Source organism: Scardinius erythrophthalmus, assembly GCF_964197995.2.
Source record: "Scardinius erythrophthalmus genome assembly, chromosome: 1".
Taxonomy (NCBI): domain Eukaryota; kingdom Metazoa; phylum Chordata; class Actinopteri; order Cypriniformes; family Leuciscidae; genus Scardinius; species Scardinius erythrophthalmus.
Window position 1 is genome coordinate 33,522,171 of NC_138221.1, and position 23,095 is coordinate 33,545,265.

General features: G+C 35.8%; 1 protein-coding gene across 1 annotated transcript; it reads right to left on the reverse strand.

The window, feature by feature from the left end:
• Nucleotides 1-1,237: 1,237 nt before the first annotated feature.
• Nucleotides 1,238-22,878, reverse strand: LOC308700246 (uncharacterized protein). The gene is made up of 6 exons (XM_081381776.1): nucleotides 22,850-22,878; nucleotides 21,653-21,688; nucleotides 16,366-16,555; nucleotides 10,530-10,700; nucleotides 10,171-10,452; nucleotides 1,238-1,632 (listed from the first exon to the last, which is right to left on the reverse strand). Exons 3-6 carry the CDS (start codon nucleotides 16,472-16,474, stop codon nucleotides 1,493-1,495), a joined length of 702 nt encoding a protein of 233 aa, XP_081237902.1. The 5' UTR covers nucleotides 16,475-16,555; nucleotides 21,653-21,688; nucleotides 22,850-22,878; the 3' UTR covers nucleotides 1,238-1,492.
• Between the last annotated feature and the right edge of the window lie 217 nt (nucleotides 22,879-23,095).

Below are 23,095 nucleotides of genomic sequence, written 5' to 3' on the forward strand. Positions count from 1 at the left end.
AATTAAGCAACCCTCTATGCACACATTATTTTTAGTAGTAGTAGTAGTATTTTTAATACATGGAGACGTGGCTAAATCTACTGTACAGTAGCCTAATATAATTATTTCTGTCAATTTCTTCAAGTTAAACCGAACTTTTATTTTGACGGGTTGCCGTGAAGACCTTTGAGTTTCTGTGTGTGTATGATATGAAGATAGTTTTTCTCAAATTAAACGGTAAAATGCTCATGAAGTGACTCTCAGAGCGGCTCTGGATATGAATTTCATCATGCCATCATATCGTGAGGCAGCAGAGACTGAAAACAGCGCGAGCGTCACTCATGCTTGTGTGTGTGTGTGTGTGTGTGTGTGTGTGAGAGAGAGAGAGAGAGAGAGAGGTACCGTAAATACCGCGCATCTGCGCCATTCATTTACAGAGACAAGCAGAACATGCAGGGTTAATGTTTAAATTGTCTTTTTGCGGTTTAATATATTATACACAGACACTATATCGTGGTATATGCCGGCTACGTCAATATGCACTTAGATAAACATAGAAGCAACTGCAGCTCCTATTACAGAAATGCTGGTATCGTCACATTTAAAAAATTTCAGTACCGAAGTACCGGTACTTTTGACAACACTACCCGTGAAGATGCCGCGAAATCATCTGTGTGTGTTCACCATGGCAACAGTAACTTCACTGCGCAGCAACACGGTTATTTTTTTGTTAGGTAAAACATAACAAGAACACAGTAATGGATGTTACTGTACTCATGCTTTGTTTCACGAGGGCTTTTTGCAGTTACTGTACAAACGACTACCATTTTTCTCCAAAACGACACACATTTGAGATAAGATGTTTTGTCACATAACAAAGGATGCCTTGAATGTCATGAAAATGATAATAACTCATTTTTGACCAAAAATGCAGTTACTGCCTTTTTGCTTTGTAGGGCAGCACACATATGATGTTTGTCAATTTAAAAGGTATTTATGAAAGTAAAGAAAGTCGCAGTTTGTCATAAAACAGAAGAGTAACGTTTAGTTTTATGTGAAAATCGCTCAATGAACTACATCTCTCGTCTCCCACTATGTACGTCACAAGATCCGTTGCTCGTATGTGTGTATTCTGGCTCAAAACACTCAGGCATGACGGCGTTACGTTACGATTATAATGTAAGACTATAGAAAAAATGACAGACGTTTGCTTCAGTAAAGTTAGCTTCATTCATTGAGAGAAAAGGTATGACGTCACGTGTGCGCCTTCTGGGTTTGTAGTCTCTGTAATTACGTATTTTCACAGTCTTATACCTCAGCAGTTTTACATCAAGCTGCGACTTTCTTGACTTTAAAATGTATCTTTTAAATTGACAAACATCATATGTGTAAATCAGGGCACAATTCAAACGAGATCAAAATATTTGTTGTCTCTCGCCATTGACTACCATACAATATTTTTCCGAACTAAGGTCCCATGGTGGTTGACCGGAAGGGGAGGGACTTAGGCTCTCTATAGAAGTAGAGACAGTGTGTGAGAGAGAGAGGTAGTAAGAGGAGTATAGGAGTGGCTCTTAAAAGAGCCGTTGGTTTTCTTATGATGACGAGATACAGGTGGCGGTAACAGGGAAGGATGGTGGGTAAAAACAGGAGCTGTTGGACAAAGGGGAACAAAAACATAGTTAATTCTCTTGCAGCAAGGCTTCATGGATTTGTCATATTATAAAGTAGTAAAGTAGTATAAAGTAGTAAAACCACTGTTAATTGTTTTAAAGACTGCCACTGTTGTACCCCAATAGGTAAACTTTTGCACATTTTCTTCTGACAGATTTATTAACAACAATTACAGAACATAACACAATCCATTTGAACTTTAACGATCAAACCAAATAAATTTAATTGCACAAACTAGCATAATTATAGAAAATGTTACATGTTACATGCTACTTTTCAAAAGTTTGGGGTCGGTAAGATGTTTAATGTTGAAAGAAGTCTAAACTGCTTACCAAGGCTGCATTTATTTGATAAAAAATACAGTAAATCTTTGTTAAAACAAATATTGTGAAATATTATTGCAATTTAAAACAGGCGATCTGTTTTTCATTTGAATATGTTAAAATGTCATTTAAAATGTATGTTAAAATGAATTTTCAGCATCATAACTATTAGGACAGCATTTACATGAAATGTATACACAGCAAAAACTCCAGTGTTAAATTAACACTCCTGGGAGTGTATATGAGCAGGGCCGGATTTAACAATTTTCTGTGCCCTGGGCAACAAGACTCAAGGCCCCCCGTAGTTAGTGGGGCTTTAAAACCTTGTCATTAGATTATTTGTCAATACCTGCTCTCTCCTCATCTTCATATTTCTTATTCTCTCAGTATTCTTATCCTGGCCTATTTCTACCCCTCCTAAAGCTGAACTTTGACTGATAGTCTTTTCATTTTCGTCTGTGTCAGTGACGAAAGTAAACATAGGCTCAACTGATATTTATACGTTTTATGAATCATTTTCTTAGACATGTTAATTTACTCAAGGCTATACCAGGAAAGCTGTAGCCTAAGTCAGTATTGCCATTAGGAACCTTCTGCAAGCTTTGGGATTTGAAAACGTCTGTTTTTAAATGTTAAAAGTAATTTTAAATAATACAAATTATAGACTACGTTTACCGCAGTTGGTGGACTTGGCAGACGTTCCCTTAAGCATCGTGCGCTGTGGAAACGCGTCAAAGCATTCTCAGGTATGATTATGCAGCATTAATGCATGAATGATTTTGAACGAATATTTCATCATGTCGATATACAATGGTCACATAATGTTAAAACTAATCTTGCTATTGATATCTTTGTTAGACTACCGACCCTATAGAACAAATGTCCGGCTAATATCGAGCCTGAAAGGAACTTTACCGCGCTCATCCAGCGGGAGTGCATTTCACGAATTAGTAATCGCTGGCGTTCAGAGGGGAGGGAGGAAAGTCTGCGTGAACCCGCGTAGCAGTTTATGCAGTGAAGACTGAAAAGAGTTTGATAACTTTATTAAATTTCTGTGAATTTCCTACCTGTCAGGGCCCCCTAGATCTCATGGGCCCCTGGGCAAGTGCCCAGTTGCCCTAATGGTTAATCCGGCCCTGATATGATTCCACACTCAAGAGTGTAAAGCAGGGGTGTCAAACTCATTTTCACTGAGGGCCACTTCAGCATTATGGCTGCCCTCAAAGGGCCGGTTGTAACTGTAAGACTTTTAAAATGTTAATATATTGTCTGTTTATTTGATTGTTACTTATTTAAGTTACAAATATTGTATATGCATTTGCAGGGGTGTTTCTAGGTTTTAAAAACATAAGGGGATGAGCCCGAAACATGAGGGGCTGGGTAATAATGATTTGATACAGAGAATAATGTATTATTGTATATATGCAGGGGTAAACTGGCTCAAAAATTATACTATAGCCACACCAGCCCACATTACCACACAGACACACTCATTCAAATGTAAGGTAGTTAGGGGGGTTCGGGGACATGCTCCCCTGAGAAAATTTGGATTTCTCGGACCTACATATGTGCATTTTAAGGTGTTTAAAGGCCAAAAATTTGGATAACAATAGCTTTAAAAGCATGTCAGTGGGCAGTAGCATACATTATTTGTCAAGATAACAGATTCTTAAAAATGAGAATGAGGATAAATATTGCAATGAATGATCCACACTACAAAATGGAAATGCAGAATGTTTCTGCTTATTGTTGACAATACACAATCACATATTCAAAACAAGAATGGCCTTAAATAAGAAATCTTTCAAGGATTATTTTGCATAGATGTTACATTTCAATCAAAACCCAGTGCAATCTTTTTGTGTCCAGAGGCAAATTTGCACTTTATATTACCATTATAGATTGGTTTCAGCTACTTGTTTCTTTCCTGAGTTAATCAATGTTTTTGGCACTAATCAGTTTAAAGTTCAATTGTTCACTCATAAAGACAGTCACTTGTCGCCACCTACTGGCTTAATGATGCAAGTGGCACAAACACAGACAAGCGGAGTGATACAAATGGTGAATAATACTGGTACATATTATATTAAATATTATGTAATATATTTAATATATTTAAATAAATATATTATTATATTAAAATAATATAAAATATCAATATATTATTCTTCAATCAGTTCTATGCAGCAGAATCAGATTTAACAGATTTATTTTTTGACCAATTGTCAAAATAAAGTATAGTCCTACAAAGATATTTTATCAGAGCATGAGCAGAGCAGGGAGAACGAGAGGATCGTGATTCGTGTAATTTTACCAGTGTTGCCCAGCACGGCTATACACACCATTACAGCACAGTAGTGCTATTGCAAAAAGAAACAAGTCCAGATAAATTTCATGTTGGCACGTTTTTTTAGCGGACTTTGCCTTTCCGGTGAGCGTGAGCAGAGCTCGCACACACACACACACACACACACACACACACACACACACACACACACACACACACACACACGGAGGACGTTGCTTGCGGAACATTGAGCAGAACGCGCTGTGAACACGGAGCGGAGAGCACAGCGCACACACACAGCGGAACGCGCTTAGAAGTTATGCATCTTCGGAAGCGGACTCGCACGCACAGTCATAAAACACGCTGAGCCAGAGTCAAACCATCGCCGAACACGGAGGGGCGCGGCGGCTTTTTAGTATCTTTCAGCCAAAAAACCGAAAATGTTATTTTCGGCCGAAAATTTTCGGCAGCCTAAATTTCGTTGCATCCCTAATTTTAAGACACCCATATGCTCTCGCGGACCATATAAAATAATGTGGCGGGCCGGATTTGGCCCGCGGGCCTTGAGTTTGACACATGTAGTGTAAAGTAGGGCTGGGCGATTTAAATCGCGATATTGTTATGCGCATCTCGTCAGTAAAGCCGGTTCCTTGATTAGTAGTAAATCACCATCACCTGCTTTCAGATGGAGCGGCATTTACTACAAAGAGCCGTAGTTAACTGACAAGCTGAGCCAAATCACATGAATATCGCGGACGTATCGCCAGCGATATTTAATGCGATATGGCTCAGCTTGTCAGTTAACTACGGCTCTTTGTACACAGCAAAACCTCCAGTAAATTAGCGGTGTTAAATTAACACTCCTGGGAGTGTATGAGTCCACACTCAAGAGTGTTTAAGTTAATGAGATAACTAAGTGATTAATTTAGTGATGATTGAACATTATTGAAGACACCTGATGTTAACAAGTAGAATCGCTGAAGGAGAAAATCGCAAATTGTAAGTTACCATTATTGTGATGGGTAGTTGCTTTAGTTGGGCTCTGACCCTTTTATATATACTTTAGATTTTGTTTGGCTGTTGTAACTGAGTTAACAAAGAATAGAAAGTGATCTGATGGTATTGGTTATATTATTACAATCATCATTTGAACTTGATCACTGAACTCATTAAAATCTTTCTTTCTGACTTCGATTTATGTTGTTGGTTACTGCATAACTGTGAATCTGAATAAATGGCCAGAATTTTTGTTACAATATAAAGGATTTCTTAAAAGTTGTTTAAAAAAAAAATCATTCTTTTAGGCACACACAGATGTCAAGATTCAGTCTATGCATCTCAACAATGGTGAGGAGCAGAATATTCAATGAGGAAAAGTAAATTACATAGACAATTCAGATCATAATTTATTCATACCGCAATGCATGATGGGAGCCATTAATGAGTTGTGATTGGTGGCAGCCACTGCAACATGCTTTATTATTGTCACCATTGTTGAGATTCACAGGCTGATTATTGATATCTGTGTTTTAAATGAATATGTCTGAATGTCTTTTTGATCAGAACAATGTTTATTAAATATTTTGAATAATAAGTAAAGTACTGATAATCATAGGCTGAAGAATCACTAAACTGCAGCTAACAAGTTAAACCAAACTATCTTAATATGCTTCATTTTTTAGATCACAGCATGATTATGTCAAAACATAACCAACACTATATGATAACATTTTACTTTGTTCAGTTAATTGTTATAAAACATTAACAGCAGACGAACAACAGTAAATAATAAAGTAAATATATAATGGTCTAGAGCCCAACTAAAGCAAACACCCATCACCACAATGGTAACTTACAATTTGTGATTTTCTTCTTCAGTGATTCTGCTTGTTAACATCAGGTGTCTTCAATAATGCTCAATCATCACTAAATTAATCACTTAATTATCTCCTCAGCCCTAAATGCCGCTCCATCTGAAAGCAGGTGATGGTGATTTACTACTAATCAAGGAACCGGCTTTACTGACGAGATGCGCATAACAATATCGCGATTTAAATCGCCCAGCCCTAGTGTAAAGTGTTAAAATATGAGTGTTAAATTAACACTCAAGAGTGTTAAAGTTAATGAGCTCATTAAGTGATTAATTTAGTAATGATTGATCATTATTGAAGACACCTGATGTTAACAAGCAGAATCACTGAAGGAGGAAATCACAAATTGTAAGCCACCGTTATGGTGATGGGTGTTTGCTTTAGTCGGGCTCTTGACCCGTATACATTTACTTTAGATTTTGTTTGGCTGTTGTATCTTATAACTGCCAGATGAACAAAGAAAAAAAGTGATCTGATGGTGTTGGTTATATTACGACAATCATCATTTGAAATTGATCACTGAACTCATTAAGATCCTTATTTCTGATTTAGATTTATGTTGTTGATTACAGCATAACTGTGAATCTGCATAAATATCCAGAATTTTAGATATAATAGAAAGGATTTCTTAAAAGTTGTTTTGAAAAAATAAAAAAAATCTTTCTTTTAGGCACACACAGACGTCAAGATTCAGTCTATGCATCTCAACAATGGTGACGAGCAGAATATTCAATTAGTAAAGGAAAATAACATAGACAATTCAGATCATAATTTATTCATACCGCAATGCATGATGGGAGCCATAAATGAGTTGTGATTGGTGGCAGCCACTGCAACATGCTTTATTATTGTCACCATTGTTGAGATTCACAGGCTGATTATTGATGTCTGTGTTTCTAAATAAATTCATTTGAAAGTCTTTTGATCAGAACAATGGTTATGAAATATTTTTGGGTTATATGAAAAATACTGAAAATCATGTGCTGTAGAATCACAGAGCTACTGTAATTAACAAGTTAAGCCATCTGAATAAGTTTTTTTTGACTGATCACAACATGATTATGTCAAAACATAACGAACACCATCAGATCACATTGTCTCTTTGTTCATCTGACTGTTATAAATCAATAACAGCAGACAAGCAAAATTTAAAGTAAACATATAAGTGTCAAGAGCCCAACTAAAGCAAACACCCATCACCATAATGGTAACTTACAATTAGTGATTTCCTCCTTCAGTGATTCTGCTTGTTAACATCAGGTGTCTTCAATAATGCTCAATCATCACTAATCACTTAAGTATCTCATTAACTTTAACACTCTTGAGTGTTAATTTAACACTCATATTTTAACACTTTACACTTTTGAGTGTGGACTCATATACACTCCCAGGAGTGTTAATTTAACACTGGAGTTTTTGCTGTGTATATTTGTGTAACAATGTAAAAGCCTTTACTGTCACGTTTAATCAATTTAATGCATATTTTCTAAATAAAATAAATTCGTGCTAAATAAATAAAATGACTGTTTTTAAAAAAACACCTTAGGATCAATATTTTTTATGTGCGGATAGATCCTTTCGATTAGAATAGATACAACATCAGTAACGTTTAGGCCTATCGATATTTCAGGATCGAAATTCGCGCATATTATCATCATCATCATCATCAAGTTACTTCCCATCGATCATAACAACTTTTTATAATGTTAATATAACATAATATGCAGTCATTGCAGCTTTCTGTGATTAATTAATTAACGTTAGCCAATTAATATCAATTTCCATTAACGTTATTGACCACGGTAACGTTAACAGCACCATAGATTAAAAAGCCCCACAGTACACACACACACACACAAATATAACGTTAGGCTACAGCAACGTTAGGATTTTTTAAATTACAGAACCTAATAAAAATGTATGGCTTTGACCGACCTGATGCGGGAATTTTGGAGAATGCAATATATCGCTTCTCTCTTTGCTCCGTGGGGAGTTGTTGGCATTGAGGAAATCATCGCCCCCTACTGATACTCAACCTTCATTCATGCGTGTCATTTTCACGCCTAGAGGAGGCAAAGCGTGACATTGACACGCATCCGCTAGTGGACCAGCGTGTCTATTTCACGCTTTAGCGTGATACCGGGTTGCGTATTGCTATGATGGTCTGGCTGGTTGTTTACTGGTCAACGTCACACTACAGTATATCCTGCTCTTGTTTAACCCTCTGGGCTTCTTCACACTTAGCTTCCTCCCGCCCGAAAATGGGCGAGGCCTTAAAATCTTACTTTACTTTTTCCCAGGATAACCAATCAAATATATTTTTGTTCTATAATGTTTTCTGATTATTATTTAGAATTTTTGGAATTTTTTATGATATTTTGCATTAATTATATAATTTTTATGAGCTATTTTTTCCATTAGAATTAATATATTATTTTTTATTTTTTTTATTTTTCAATAAATGCAACATTTCACATCAAAATAGAGTGCAGGCCTAAAAAAAAATTTTCAACTGAGAAGAGCGCCATCTAGTGGCTTCAAAATGTATTAATTTGTGTCATGTCCTATAACCGCCTATAGGCGGCCTATAGCTTTTTTATTTATTTATTTGATTTATTCCCATTCGGAAAGAAAAAAAATTATTACTAAGCAACCACTGAATGGAACAACACAAATTATATATCATTTTAAAGCTTAGGATCTCAGCTTTTTAATGCATCTAATTAACTCCTAACGACTGCTGAGTAATCCCTCTAAAACCGAGTGTACCGCCAGCAGGCGCCACCTAGCTGCGAAAATATTCTTTACCATATTTTTAAAAAATCTTGCCTTGATTAACACAAAGTTGATGTCATTTGAAAGCTTAGAGTCTGAACTTTACAGTGAATGTATCCACTTTGAAAAACTCTTAAGTATTGCTGAGTTATTTGCTGATAAATAGAATTTCTTTTTTTTTCATAATCTATAAAATAATGTACTGCAATGTGTCAAAAACATCATACAGCTCATGAAACATTCTCAGATAATTGAAAATGGCACTTCATTTTTTACAGCATATTATTACAATTAAAATGAGCCCAAAATTAACATAATCTATTGCTTTTATGACAAGATATTCTTCATGAAGAAAATATTGCCCATGAGGGGGTGTCAAAGACTGTACAAAAAGGCTATCTCTTTTCCAAATGCTGTAACTTTTGATTCCTTTGTCCAAAAATTATTATTTTTTTATCCAGATGCAGCTAACATGTAGGGGGACTTCACTAAAAAAGAATTTTCCTCCTACCTTATTTCCTTCCTGAGTTATTCCATGACAAATAAGAAAGATATGCAAAATCATAATAAAAATTATATATATATATTGTCTTTTATCCGCTGTTTCTTGGCAGGACAATGTCCAAATGTAATGTAATTTATATTTTCAAAAAAATTAAAAAGAGTTCTTTCAAACGATACCTACCTTTTGACTCTCCTTGCTATAGTTTTGGAGTTATTATGATTATATCATTTTTATATAGTTTGGGGCAAAATTTGCTGTTTCAGTCTTACCAGTTCATTTCTCTCTCTCTGTGTGTGTGTTTGTGTGTGTAGGTGTGGGTGTGGGGGGGGGGGTGTCTTATTTGCACTCTTGATGTTCTAGAGTGTCACCCCTTCATTGCTGTACACTTTTTTTCAGCACAGTGGCTGATCTGTAGCTTGTACCACCAAAAGTTTCTCTGAGTTTTCCTATTTTTTCGTATTTCCCATTCATTTCCTATGTCGCCCGTTTTCGGGTGGGAGGAAGCTAAGTGTGACTTTTTTTTTTACGACCCTTTAACATATCAGAATCCTCTCCTTGATTTTTTTGTGTGTTCATATAGGTAATAAAACAAAAGTCACCAAGTTTCACCCCCATCCGATGAAGCAAAAAAATTAAACAATTCGAAACGTTCAAGTTTTCGCCCGTTTTCGGGCGAAGAAGCCCAGAGGGTTAATAAACCTGTGTATTGATTGTAAACTGTCAGTGAAATGAATAAAAACAGAAACACAGACTCACAGTGTACAGTGATATTAACAGGATGATAGTTCTCTCCAGATTCAGACTGACACCAGTAAACTCCAGTGTCTGATGGGAATGTGGATCTGATTGTACATGTAGATCCTGTTTGTGATCCCCACACTGATGATGAACAATCTTTCAGCTGCTCGCTGTCTGTGTATCTTCTCACTGTCCATCCATCAGAGTTACTCTGGTCCTCACAGCTCAGAGAGAGAGAGACAGATGTGAAGTGTTGAGTTCTGCTGGGACTGATGATCAGAGACACTGGAGGAGAAACGCCTGACAAGACAATTACAGCTATAATTTGGAAATTGACTTTATTAAAGATGAATCAATCATTTACTATGTGAACTCACCAGTGACCCACAGTGGTTGTGTGTTGCTGTATGTTGTGTAAACGGCTGTTTTATCTCTCTCTGCTCTGCACACATAAACTCCTGTGTGTTTTAGATCAGCAGAACTGACAGTGTATTTTCCTCCAGCTCCTCTGCTGCTGTCTGAGAGGAGGGCATAATGATTCCTGCTCTCTGTATAAAGTCAGAATGTGTAGATTTCATATAAATTGCATTTTTAACTAAACTTAAACCTGAATACACTGGTTTACATTGGTGTAACTCAAGTTACTCATTGTGTTTAGGTTGTTTTATTCAGGGTTTGATCAATGGCTCTTATGTTGTTACTGATACAGTGACTGGTAATGAAGGATTGGGATCTCAAAGTTTCACTGCTTGGTGCCCATGGAAGCGTTGCCCTTAAAACCAGTCTGTGTCTGGTTTCAGACATATTAAATTATATATTTCACTCCAATAAACCCTGTTAATTCAGATGAAGCACATTATAACTGACCTGAGACAGTTTCAGTGAACCAGCTGAATGTCCACACTGTTAAAAAAACCCCGTGAAATTTACGGTAAAAAACCGGCAGCTGTGGTTGCCAGTATTTTACCGTAAAAAATAAGGTAGCAACCTTTTATGTTTTACGGGATTTAAATTTACGGGCAAAAAAACACAATGTAAAAAAACCCCTGTGAAATTTACGGTAAAAAACGTTAGCTTGGTTGCCAGTATTTTACCGTAAAAAATATGGTAGCAACCTTACTTTAAAAAAAAAAAAAAAAAAACCTTCAGCAGGATTTAAATGTGTGGTAAAAAAAAAAACATCAGCTGTGGTTCCCAGTACTTTACCTTAAAAATACAGTAGGAACCTTTTAGTTTTCACGGGACAACCGTTATATTACATAAACCGATAAATGTTATCATTAAATTTCACTGAAGTATTAAAGTCTGCTTTATATCTTTGCAATATACTGAAAACCATCATAATAACACAAGTGGCAAAAAAGAAAAAAAAAACACGATGATTTAAGTATATCATTAGTTTTTCACAAACTGAGGTACATGGTAATATTGAGAAGGTGCACAGTGTCATACACACAAACACAAAACACCATCATGGTGACATACACACATGACTCCAAATAATGCCATAAACATTCATTAAACAATATATGATGTAATATAAACCCCAAATGTATAAAACTGATAACAAAAACCAAGAAGAAACATAATTATTTAAATGAAATAGCATCAAATGTGAAGTGTCACACAGGGAATTCTGGGAATGTCCATTTAGAGAAACAACAGGAACAGAAAAAAGAGACGAGCAGAAACACAAGAACTACAACTGACTTCAGCCACAGCCTAAGATGAAATCAACTGAAGATAAAAAACATTAAATCTGTGAAGATCTCAGCAGAGGAGGATTAAACAACTCCACAAACAGCATTACCAGCTTCACTTATTACTAACCAGGGGTGCGTTTCCCGAAAGCATCGTTGGCCAACTATGGTCGCAAGTTCATCGCAATGTCCATTGAACTCTATTGGTAACGACGGAACTTGCGACCATAGTTGGCCAACGATGCTTTCGGGAAACGCACCCCAGACTGACTTTATTTCTGTCAGACGTCTACAGTTCTGTTTGAGAATTAACAGAGGTTTAGTTGTTGATGATTTATTGTTTCATTTGAAGTCACCATGATGGAGATCAGTGACTGCTTTAGTTGGGGTTTTGACCCTTGACTTTCTAACTTTAGTTTTTCTCTACCTGCTGTAACTCTGTGTTTATAAGAAATGTTGATTATGGCTAGGAAATCAGAGAGAAAATGTATCGTGTGATGGCAGTTGTGAATCAATGATTGCACACACAGATGTCACACACAGATGTCACTGAACTCATTAAAATTCTGCTTTCTGATTTCAATTTATGTCGTTGGTTAGTGAATCTGCATAAATGCCCATAATTTTTTATATAATATAAAGAATTTCTTAAAAGTTGTTAGGCACACACAGATGTCAAGATTCAGTCTATCCATCTCAACAATGGTGAGGAGCAGAATATTCAATTAGGAAAAGTAAATTACATAGACAATTCAGATCATAATTTATTCATACCGCAATGCATGATGGGAGACATTAATGAGTTGTGATTGGTGGTAGCCACTGCAACATGCTTTATTATTGTCACCATTGTTGAGATTCACAGGCTGATTATTGATGTCTGTGTTTTAAATGAATTTATCTAAATGTCTTTTGATCAGAACAATGTTTATTAAATATTTTGAATTATAAGCAAAGTACTGATAATCATAGGCTGAAGAATCACTGAACTGCTGCTAACAAGTTGAACCAAACTATCCCAATAAGTTTCCTTTTTCAGATCACAGCATGAAAACATAACCAACACTATAAGATAACATTTTACTTTGTTCATTTAACTGTTATAAATTTATAACAGCAGACAAACAACAGTAAACATTAAAGTAAACATATAATGGTCTAGAGCCCAACTAAAGCAAACACCCATCACCTTAACGGTAACTTACAATTTGTGATTTTCTTCTTCAGTGATTCTGCTTGTTAACATCAGGTGTCTTCAATAATGCTCAATCATCACTAAATTAATCACTTAATTATCTCCTTAGCCCTAAATGCCGCTTCATCTGAAAGCAGGTGATGGTGATTTACTACTAATCAAGGAACCGGCTTTACACTGACGAGATGCGCATAACAATATCGCGATTTAAATCACCCAGCCCTAATTGAGCCTCCAATCAAAACTCATCAGTATCTCCCAGCATGCATTGCAGCAGGAATACATTATGCTGAATTGCCTTAGTATTTTCTTTTATTATTTTATCTGCTTTTATTTTTGATGTTGTTTTTGTTGCAGCTTTTTAGTAGCTTGTTTTGTGATGTTCAGAGTTTTATCTGATTATTGTGTTGATTGTCACCGTTGTTGAGATTCATACGCTGAATCTTGATGTCTGTGTTGGTTTAAATCGAGCAGTAGTTCAAAACCTATTTTGTACACCATGTCGTTTTAAAGTTCTTCAGATTATCTGTTGCTCATTTACAGAAATATTATACTCAATAATATGAAATATTTATTTGTAATATTATAATCAATATTATCACTTCGATCAAAGTGAGAGATAAGACTCTTTATGAGGTCAGTGAATCAGGCTACAATATAACGATTTTCTCATCATTAACATGCCATCATCACCTGGTCACATTTTTCTCTGATTTTCATGCCATATAATTTGTATTATATAACCATACAGTTAAGGCAGTCAGAGTAAATCTAAAGTTAAAAAGTCAGAGAGCCCAACTAAAGCAAACACTCATCTCCATAATGGTAACTTCAAACTTTATTATTTTCAATAAAACATCAACGTCTAAACCTCTGGTAATTCTCAATAATTAGATTACAGGAAACCACAGCTGGCAGGTTTTTATTTTTTATTTTTTATATAAAAGTTCAGTTCAATGTTCAATGCCATAAAACCTAAAATATTACTACCGTATTTTACCGTATAAACTTTAGTTCAGTGCCGTAAAAGCAAAAACAATTCTACCGTATTTTTTACGGTAAAGTACTGGCAACCACAGCTGCCAGTTTTTTTCCGTAATATTTAGATCACTGCCGTAAAACCTAAAATATTACTACCGTATTTTTTACGGTAAATCGCTTTCAACCAGCTGCCAGTTTTTTACCGTAAACTTTAGTTCAATGCCGTAAAACATAAATATTTATACCGTATTTTTTACGGTAAAGTACTGGCAACCAGCTGGCAGTTTTTCACCGTAATTTTTAGTTCGATGATGTAAAACTTTGTAAAATTAGTAAACATTTGCTACCGTATTTTTTACGGTAAGGTACGGTAAATGCAACGGTAAGTTTTTTTTTTACAGTGTACTTCCAAAATCTGTACATTTAACAGTATATTAATGTAAAATTACATGAAATGTCCCGTGAGAGCTATTACAGTTTTTCACTGTATATAGTAAGGGTGCATACCATTAAGGAATTAACATTTTTTTTCCCGTTGCTTTTTTACAGTTTTTTACTGTTAAAATTACGAACATTTTTAACAGTGCAGCCTGTAGAGGAGCCGTTAACCTCACAGATCAGAGTCACTGGATCTCCTTCAGTCAACCACTTCTGAGGAGAAACACTTAAAACTGCTCTGGGAACTGAAATAGAGACATCACTCATTAATAACATGTTAAACTTGTGTGTGTTTATGAAGAGATGATCAAACTCACCTGATACTCTCAGTTAGGGCTGGGCGATTTAAATCGCGATATTGTTATGCGCATCTCATCAGTAAAGCCGGTTCCTTGATTAGTAGTAAATCACCATCACCTGCTTTCAGATGGAGCGGCATTTACTACAAAGAGCCGTAGTTAACTGACAAGCTGAGCCAAATCACATGAATATCGCGGACGTATCGCCAGCGATATTTAATGCGATATGGCTCAGCTTGTCAGTTAACTACGGCTCTTTGTACACAGCAAAACCTCCAGTAAATTAGCGGTGTTAAATTAACACTCCTGGGAGTGTATGAGTCCACACTCAAGAGTGTTTAAGTTAATGAGATAACTAAGTGATTAATTTAGTGATGATTGAACATTATTGAAGACACCTGATGTTAACAAGTAGAATCGCTGAAGGAGAAAATCGCAAATTGTAAGTTACCATTATTGTGATGGGTAGTTGCTTTAGTTGGGCTCTGACCCTTTTATATGTACTTTAGATTTTGTTTGGTGGTTGTATCTGAGTTAAAACTGCCCGATGAACAAAGAATAAAAAGTGATCTGATGGTGTTGGTTATATTATGACAATCATCATTTGAACTTGATCACTAAACTCATTAAAATCCTTCTTTCTGTCTTCGATTTATGTTGTTGGTTACTGCATAACTGTGAATCTGAATAAATGGCCAGAATTTTTGTTATAATATAAAGGATTTCTTAAAAGTTGTTTAAAAAAAAATTCATTCTTTTAGGCACACACAGACGTCAAGATTCAGTCTATGCATCTCAACAATGGTGAGGAGCAGAATATTCAATGAGGAAAAGTAAATTACATAGACAATTCAGATCATAATGTATTCATACCGCAATGCATGATGGGAGCCATTAATGAGTTGTGATTGGTGGCAGCCACTACAACATGCTTTATTATTGTCACCATTGTTGAGATTCACAGGCTGATTATTGATATCTGTGTTTTAAATGAATATGTCTGAATGTCTTTTTGATCAGAACAATGTTTATTAAATATTTTGAATTATAAGTAAATTACTGATAATCATAGGCTGAAGAATCACTAAACTGCAGCTAACAAGTTAAACCAAACTATTTTAAAATGTTTCATTTTTCAGATCACAGCATGATTATGTCAAAACATAACCAACACTATATGATAACATTTTACTTTGTTCAGCTAATTGTTATAAAACATTAACAGCAGACAAACAACAGTAAATATTAAAGTAAACATATAATGGTCTAGAGCCCAACTAAAGCAAACACCCATCACCACAATGGTAACTTACAATTTGTGATTTTCTTCTTCAGTGATTCTGCTTGTTAACATCAGGTGTCTTCAATAATGCTCAATCATCACTAAATTAATCACTTAATTATCTCTCAGCCCTAAATGCCGCTTCATCTGAAAGCAGGTGATGGTGATTTACTACTAATCAAGGAACCGGCTTTACTGACGAGATGCGCATAACAATATCGCGATTTAAATCGCCCAGCCCTACTCTCAGTGTAACTTTATCACTCCATTGTGAGCTGCGTGATCCTCCAGTCTCTGTCCAATAACAGGAGTATTTACCTGAGTCAGACTCAGAAACAGAACTCAGTGTGTTCCTGTAGTTCACTGAAAACACTGGTTGAACCGTCTTTATACCAGTTGTACCTCCAGCTAGTGACTCCTCCATCATATATGTCACATCTGAGAGTAACTGAGTCTCCAGTGAACACTGAACTCTGTGGCCGTACAGTCAGAATTGGTTTGGGAACATCTGTCAATATAAAGTCAGTGTGAGCATGAGATGTGAATGTTTTTCAGCAGATCTCATTCTATCACTGGTAAATCATTAGTGCATGTTTATTTCACAAACAATGTAATAAAGCCACTGGCAGCAATTACTGGAACAAACAAGGTGAACATTCACTCAGCGCAATGCAAAGAGTTAAAGGACAACAGAGGTGTAAAGACCCCCCTATGTGGAGTTCAAACCCACATCCTTTAGGTTAGTAGCGCTGAGCTCAACGCAGGGTTTCACGCCTCCTACATCCACACCAGCAGCCAGAGACACACACATCAGTTACTAAAGGGTTACAAATTGTCATTGTTGTTCGAATGACTTTGTTGTTGCAGGTCCAGCAACTCTAATCATTTTTATTAAATCTGTAGACAAATGTCAAAAGATATTTTATATTTCTAAATTCTGCATAAAAACATCTTCATATGAGTGAATGATTTTTGGTGTTTTTGTCACACCTCAGAACCGTCTGTTTGGTGTTACAACACATTAATCATTTATATAACTTGTTTAAAAAGCTGTATATAATTATGACACTCATTTCATTGCTGGTGTCACAAGATGAAGAAGAGGGAAGACGGACTGAAGACGAGGTTATCAAATATAAACAGGTTTTTAATTACAAGGAGGCAAGCAGGAGTAACAGTGTGCAGAGGATAAACGTGACAAACACTACCATACACCAACATCATGGGGCCGGATCCACAAAAATCTTCTTAAAAAAGAAGTTAAGAAAGTTCTTAAGAAAAATTCCAAGAAGTTCGTAATCTTCCTTTGGGGATTTAAGACAGGTTGGAGGTTATCCTGACTTTAAGAAGTTATTTAAGATGATTTTAAAAATATATATATTTTCAGGCAGGGGCGTCGGACTGGGGGGATAAAGGGTACCGAGTTCCCAGGGCCCGAGGCAGGGGGGGGGGCCCTTAGAAGTCAGTTTTCTATACATACATATACATGCACTAACATTTTTATAACATTTATGTACAAATAAAAAAGTTCCTGTGCAAAACTAAACTTGTAGTTAGGCACTGGTTTGGTATAAAAAAGTGATTTTCATGCTGTGCAGGGCCCCACCACCCCTCTCGAATCAATGTAAATGGTACGACCCGCAGGTCAGGTGCTTCTGCTACGGACCCGCGGTGAATCAGTTGATGAGAGACAGGAGGAGCTGGAGTGAGCTGTGATAGGAATTAGGAAGACAGGGGAAGAGTCATATCTTTCCTTAAGAAAGGAAAATAAGGGGCTAAAAAACGAAAAGAAAAGAAGATTAAAGAGAGAAAGGCAAATGAGGGCAAGCAGTTGCTCACTCAGTTTTTTGAAAAGAAAGGTGAGCTCCAAATGCATCATCGAGCATTGACATTGTTTTAACATAAATATCTACTCCAGGTAGAATAGCATACATTTATGTTCGTACTCTGTTTGAATAATATACCAATACTTTATAGTATCACACCATACATACAGGGATGCAAACAGCGCGCTTTTCGGCGCCTCGCGCTTTTTTCACGTCAGTTTGGGTGACAAAGTCATCTGAGGCCATTCCATAGCTTAATGTGAGGGACAGATGTCGTATTACATCATTAAAGTTTACGGAAACTCGTTTTCGCTCCTCTGCGGCTGTCAATCTCCATTCAGTAACAGCTAACTTAACTAACGTTATTCAAACAGCGCGCGCGCCTCTGCCGGTTACAGCAGGATGCACGGTAAAACTCTCTCCAATATGATATATTAACATTATAATGCTTGATCTGTAGAGAAAAGGCTGTGGATTTACATAAAATGACTTTATTTTGTTGGAGTTTGTTGCTGTTTTTAAACGACTCGCTACCGTGTGCCTGTTAGATCACAAGGACTATGAATCGGCATCAGACGCACAATAACTGGAATTTAAAACTGAAGAAACAAATGATCAATAAACTGTTGGACAGATAAACACTAGAATGTGTGCGCTCGACATGTCTTCGCTTTGTGCCGTGAACTTTTAAATGCACACTTGCTGTGACTCCATGTCGCTTTGAGCACATCATTCTGCACCTGCGATGCGCATACGCGCTTTGTGCGCTCTGTTTTGAAGCGTTTCATACCTAGCCTGCTCAATGCATTTCAAATAAGCATAATTTAATTGTGTATTATTTCTGTGTAGTGTAGCGTAGGCTATATAAATACACTTCTAAATTCTTGACATTAATATATAAATATAAAATTGGGAAATGTATGATTGCCTAATTGAATTTTATAAGAGTACTAATAGCAATTTGTTTTTATTAACGTGTAGATTTGATAAAATTACTGTGCAGATTTTTTCAAGAATTACTTTTTGCTGCTGATTTATAGGCCTACACTCAATAAGTTTAATAAAAATACAAAATAATACATTTATGTAATATTTAAAGGTGTTAACCGTAATCTTACTCTGCAGAAATCAGATGTTTACATGAAAACACTGTATATTTCCCTCCATTGTCAAAATCTAACACCGCAAAAACACAGATCATTAGCGCCTATTTTACCGCATTGCTTTGCAAATTAGCTCGCGCACGCTCTTACATTAAGTACAGAATTGTTCTCAGTTTAATGCACATCTTAATGATTGAAAATTACTAATTTTAAAAACGTAATTCAAAGACTGAATGTCTAGTTTGGCGGTTAGTGTACCCTGTGATTCTATAGTCTGCATTTATTTTAAACAGACAAATAATCATCAATTAACTTATACTTTTGACAATAAAACAAAAATATATTAATCAGAGTGTGGCTTATTTTGTTTACATTTTAAGTGTTTTTATGATTAAAAATGCAATACCCCACCCATTGGTATCACTATGGTATTTGGTACGGGGGCCCAGCAAGATGGTTTGTACCCAGGGCCCAAAATTTGGTGCTACGCCCCTGTTTTCAGGAATATGAATAGGATAATTATTAAATTATTAAACACTTTATTTTAAAGGAGAACTCCGGTCAATTTTAACATTGAGCTCATTTTTTTGTACATTTGGAGTGCTGTCAATACAGAGAACAACGACAAAAATCGGTGTTGCCTACACCGAGTTATTCTATTTTTAAAAGTTTAATTTAGTACTTGCCCCATCGAAGTCAACAGGGTGCAAATTTTAAAAATAGAATAACTCTGTGTAGGCAACACTGATTTTTGTCGTTGTTCTCTGTATTGACAGCACTCCAAATGTACAAAAAAATGAGCTCAATGTTAAAATTGACCGGAGTTCTCCTTATTTTAAGGTGACGTAGTTACATGTGACTGCATGTGCTTACTATATAATAACAGTAAATTATGTACAATTACAAGTAACTAACCCTAAACCAACCTAACTGCAGTGTTGTGTGTGTAACGCGTTACAAAGTAACGCGTTACAGTAACGTAACTACTTTTTCGGGTAAAAAGTAGTGTAACGCGTTACTACTAAAAATTTGGTAACGAAACGTAGTTCCTTTTTCAATTCGGCGCAACGTTACTTTTCCCATGGATATATTTGACAGCGACACTGCCTCAGCTGCGCGCTTGAGAGAAGAGAACGGTTGAGATCTGAAGAGAACGATTTAGTTTCATATTTATGTTTAAATTAAATTAAATAACAATTTTGTGTGGAGACATGATTTTGACCACTTTATTAAGTTTGTTTTTGTAGAAAACCTGTATTTAAAGTGAATTTCGTTTTGTATTAATTGTATCTTATTTTTAATCAATGTTTTATCAATCAATTGCCTGAATTTAATAAGAAGTAAATTAAAGAAAAATATTTAGTTTCATATTTATGTTTAAATAAAATAAATAAATAAATAATTTAATCTATGTTGATTATATGAAAAGTGAAAAGCATGAGTAAGATCATAATTTTGTGCAATATATCGGGAGACAAATGGAGTGGGCAGACATGATTTAGACCACTTTATTAAGTTTGTTTTTGTAGAAAGACTTTCTTTAAAACGAATTTCGTTGTGTATTAATTGTATCTTAATTTTAATCAATGTTTTACCAACCAATTAATTGCCTGAATTTAATTAATAAGTAAATATGGCATGCAAAATAATCATGACGGCACCAGCGCGTGAACTGGAGCTCGTCTCCATACTGTAAATGAACCGAAACTCAGATAAGCTATACTTGTCTCAAAGACCTGAGAAATATATAGAAAGCTTGAATATGTGTACTTTTAAACAAAATATATATTTTTTCTCTCAAAATCTCTTTTTTTTCTCCTACTCCCTTAGAGTGAGTCGTATGTCTGAAAACTAAGCTTATGTCTTCTATATCATTTTGTCCTATGCTATCAAGACGCGATTCGCACCGGTGTTAGAGAGCAGGAGCGCTTTATTGGCTGTTGCCGAAATTTAAAGTTCGGTGGATAGGGGGAGCGGAGCGGAGAGAAGTGGCGCGGGCGCGCTGCTCATTCGCGGAGTGTCGCACTCTACCCCATGATGCAGAGCCGGCTGAGAATAAAAGTTGCCGCACACAGCAGCGCCAATGAGAAGGACTTTTTTTCTTTCGAAATTGATACTATTTTTTATAATAAAGAGCAAAAAATAATTACCTGTTATGTCCTCCATTGTATAACTTTATGTCTACATATTTAGGAACAGATATTGGGTTCTGCCCAAAGTCAAGCAACATAAAAGTAACGTAATAGCAACGAGTAACGTAAAAAGTTACTTTCCAAATGGGGTAACTAAGTAAAGTAACGGATTACTTTTTTTTAAAAAGTAACGAGTAACGAGCAAACACTACTTTTTAAAAGTAACTTCCCCAACACTGCCTAACTGTAACTCTATAGTAAGTACATGTAGTTAATTAATATTACTCAGCACTTATTTGAGGATGTACAATGTAACTATGTCACCTTAAAATAAAGTGTAACCAAATTTTGTTTTGAGAACAACCTCAGAGGAGCTTTAAGGAATACAAAATATTCTTATCTTTTTTTTTTTCTTAAATTAGAAAATAGGAAGAAAATAGCAGTAAAGAAGAATTTAATTGTTAAGATTGTTTCATGAATCCGGCCCCTGGTTTATAACAGAATCACACATTTGTGATGAAATTTATTAATCAAATTCACTCACCCTGAGTGTGTCCAGACTGGAAGTTTGAAATCAGCACTAAAAACACAAAAGTAAAAAAAAATGTTCCTAAAGATCATCAAACTCATCCGTTGATTATCCTGATTTTTTTTTTTTTTTTTTGGGGGGGGGGGGGGGTATTTGCAAAGTTCTTCTGGCTGTGTTTCTAGGGGTCTCTGGATGTCTTTTGTTTGTAAATTAGCTTTAGGTATAAAGGTCTGTCCCATAGACAGATATTTGGGTTCAGACTCTCTGAAGACAGACTTACATCATTGCTGAAGAATGTGCTGCTCTGAATCCTCCAGTAAATTCTTCTCTCCACAAGAAATGTAGTTTTATGTATAAGAGAATCGACTACACTGGCAAGCCACCAAAGTGACAGTTCAGCCAAATACAGGAAAATCTGACAATTATTACACTGTGAACATGGAGCTGATTGACTTTCTATTATACTTTACACATAAAAAATGTCACTCTTGCATGTTTCTCAGCTTCACAACACAGAAATGTTTAATTTCTCTTTAAGTCTTTCTTCTAATTTGTAGATCTAGTGGCTCCTGGATGAGTGTTTCTGTAAAAACCTTTCTAGAGTCTGAAAACAGTGACAATAATAACAATTAACTCATATAAACTGCATACAATAAACTAACTGCATACTAGTGAACATCTAAAGACTAACTTGTGAATATCTACCTAATGCATCTCGACAGCAAACTGTACAAAACTAACCAACAGAAATGATTGAGCAAACACCATTACAAAGCATTAAACCGAGTGAGTGAAGAAACAGACTGACCCAAACACAACAGAGTGCATTTCTCTTTCACAAACACCACTAACTGCACACTTCTCTCAAACTCGTCTTTCACGCATATATCATGAGCTAGAGCTGGATTTGAAGCTGAGAACATGTAAAAAAAAAGAAAGAAAAACACCAGGAACACAATCCTATTCATAATATTGTCACATGCCTGTCCTGTCTTGTACTCGTCTCCTGTTCTCCCGTGACCCCTTTTGGTATGTTCGTTTTTGAAGTTGTTTTGTATTTAGTTATGTTTTCCCCCTCGTGGGTTTTGTTTTGTGTTTAGTGTTTCTTTTGTAAATAAATTATTTTCCCTTTGCATTTGAGTCCTCCCTTTGTTTTCTGTAATTCACGTGACAAATATAAGCACAATTATTTTCAGAGGAAATAATACTCACAGAGCAGAAGAGGGAGTTGACTGAGCTCCATACTGACTGAATAATGACTGACGGTTCAAGACAGACTGAGTTAAAGCCTCAAGACTTCCTGTCGGATCTTTTGATACATGATGACAGATTAAAGAAGACATACAAATGTACCTCATGTGTTACAGAAAACCTTTTTAAGAAGTTGATAATCTTGTAACACATTTTTAAAAATGTCACGCAAGTTTCCTACTGAAATGTTGTGAACAGCATAAATTT

Coding starts and splice junctions, on each gene's coding strand:
- LOC308700246 (XM_081381776.1), bottom strand. CDS start 16,474: ATGATGGAGGAGTCACTAGCTGGAGGTACAACTGGTATAAAGACGGTT. Junction 10,453..10,529: donor ACAACCACTGTGGGTCACTG/GTGAGTTCACAT, acceptor TTGTCTTGTCAG/GCGTTTCTCCTCCAGTGTCT. Junction 1,633..10,170: donor TGTTAATATCACTGTACACT/GTGAGTCTGTGT, acceptor TTTGTCCAACAG/CTCCTGTTTTTACCCACCAT.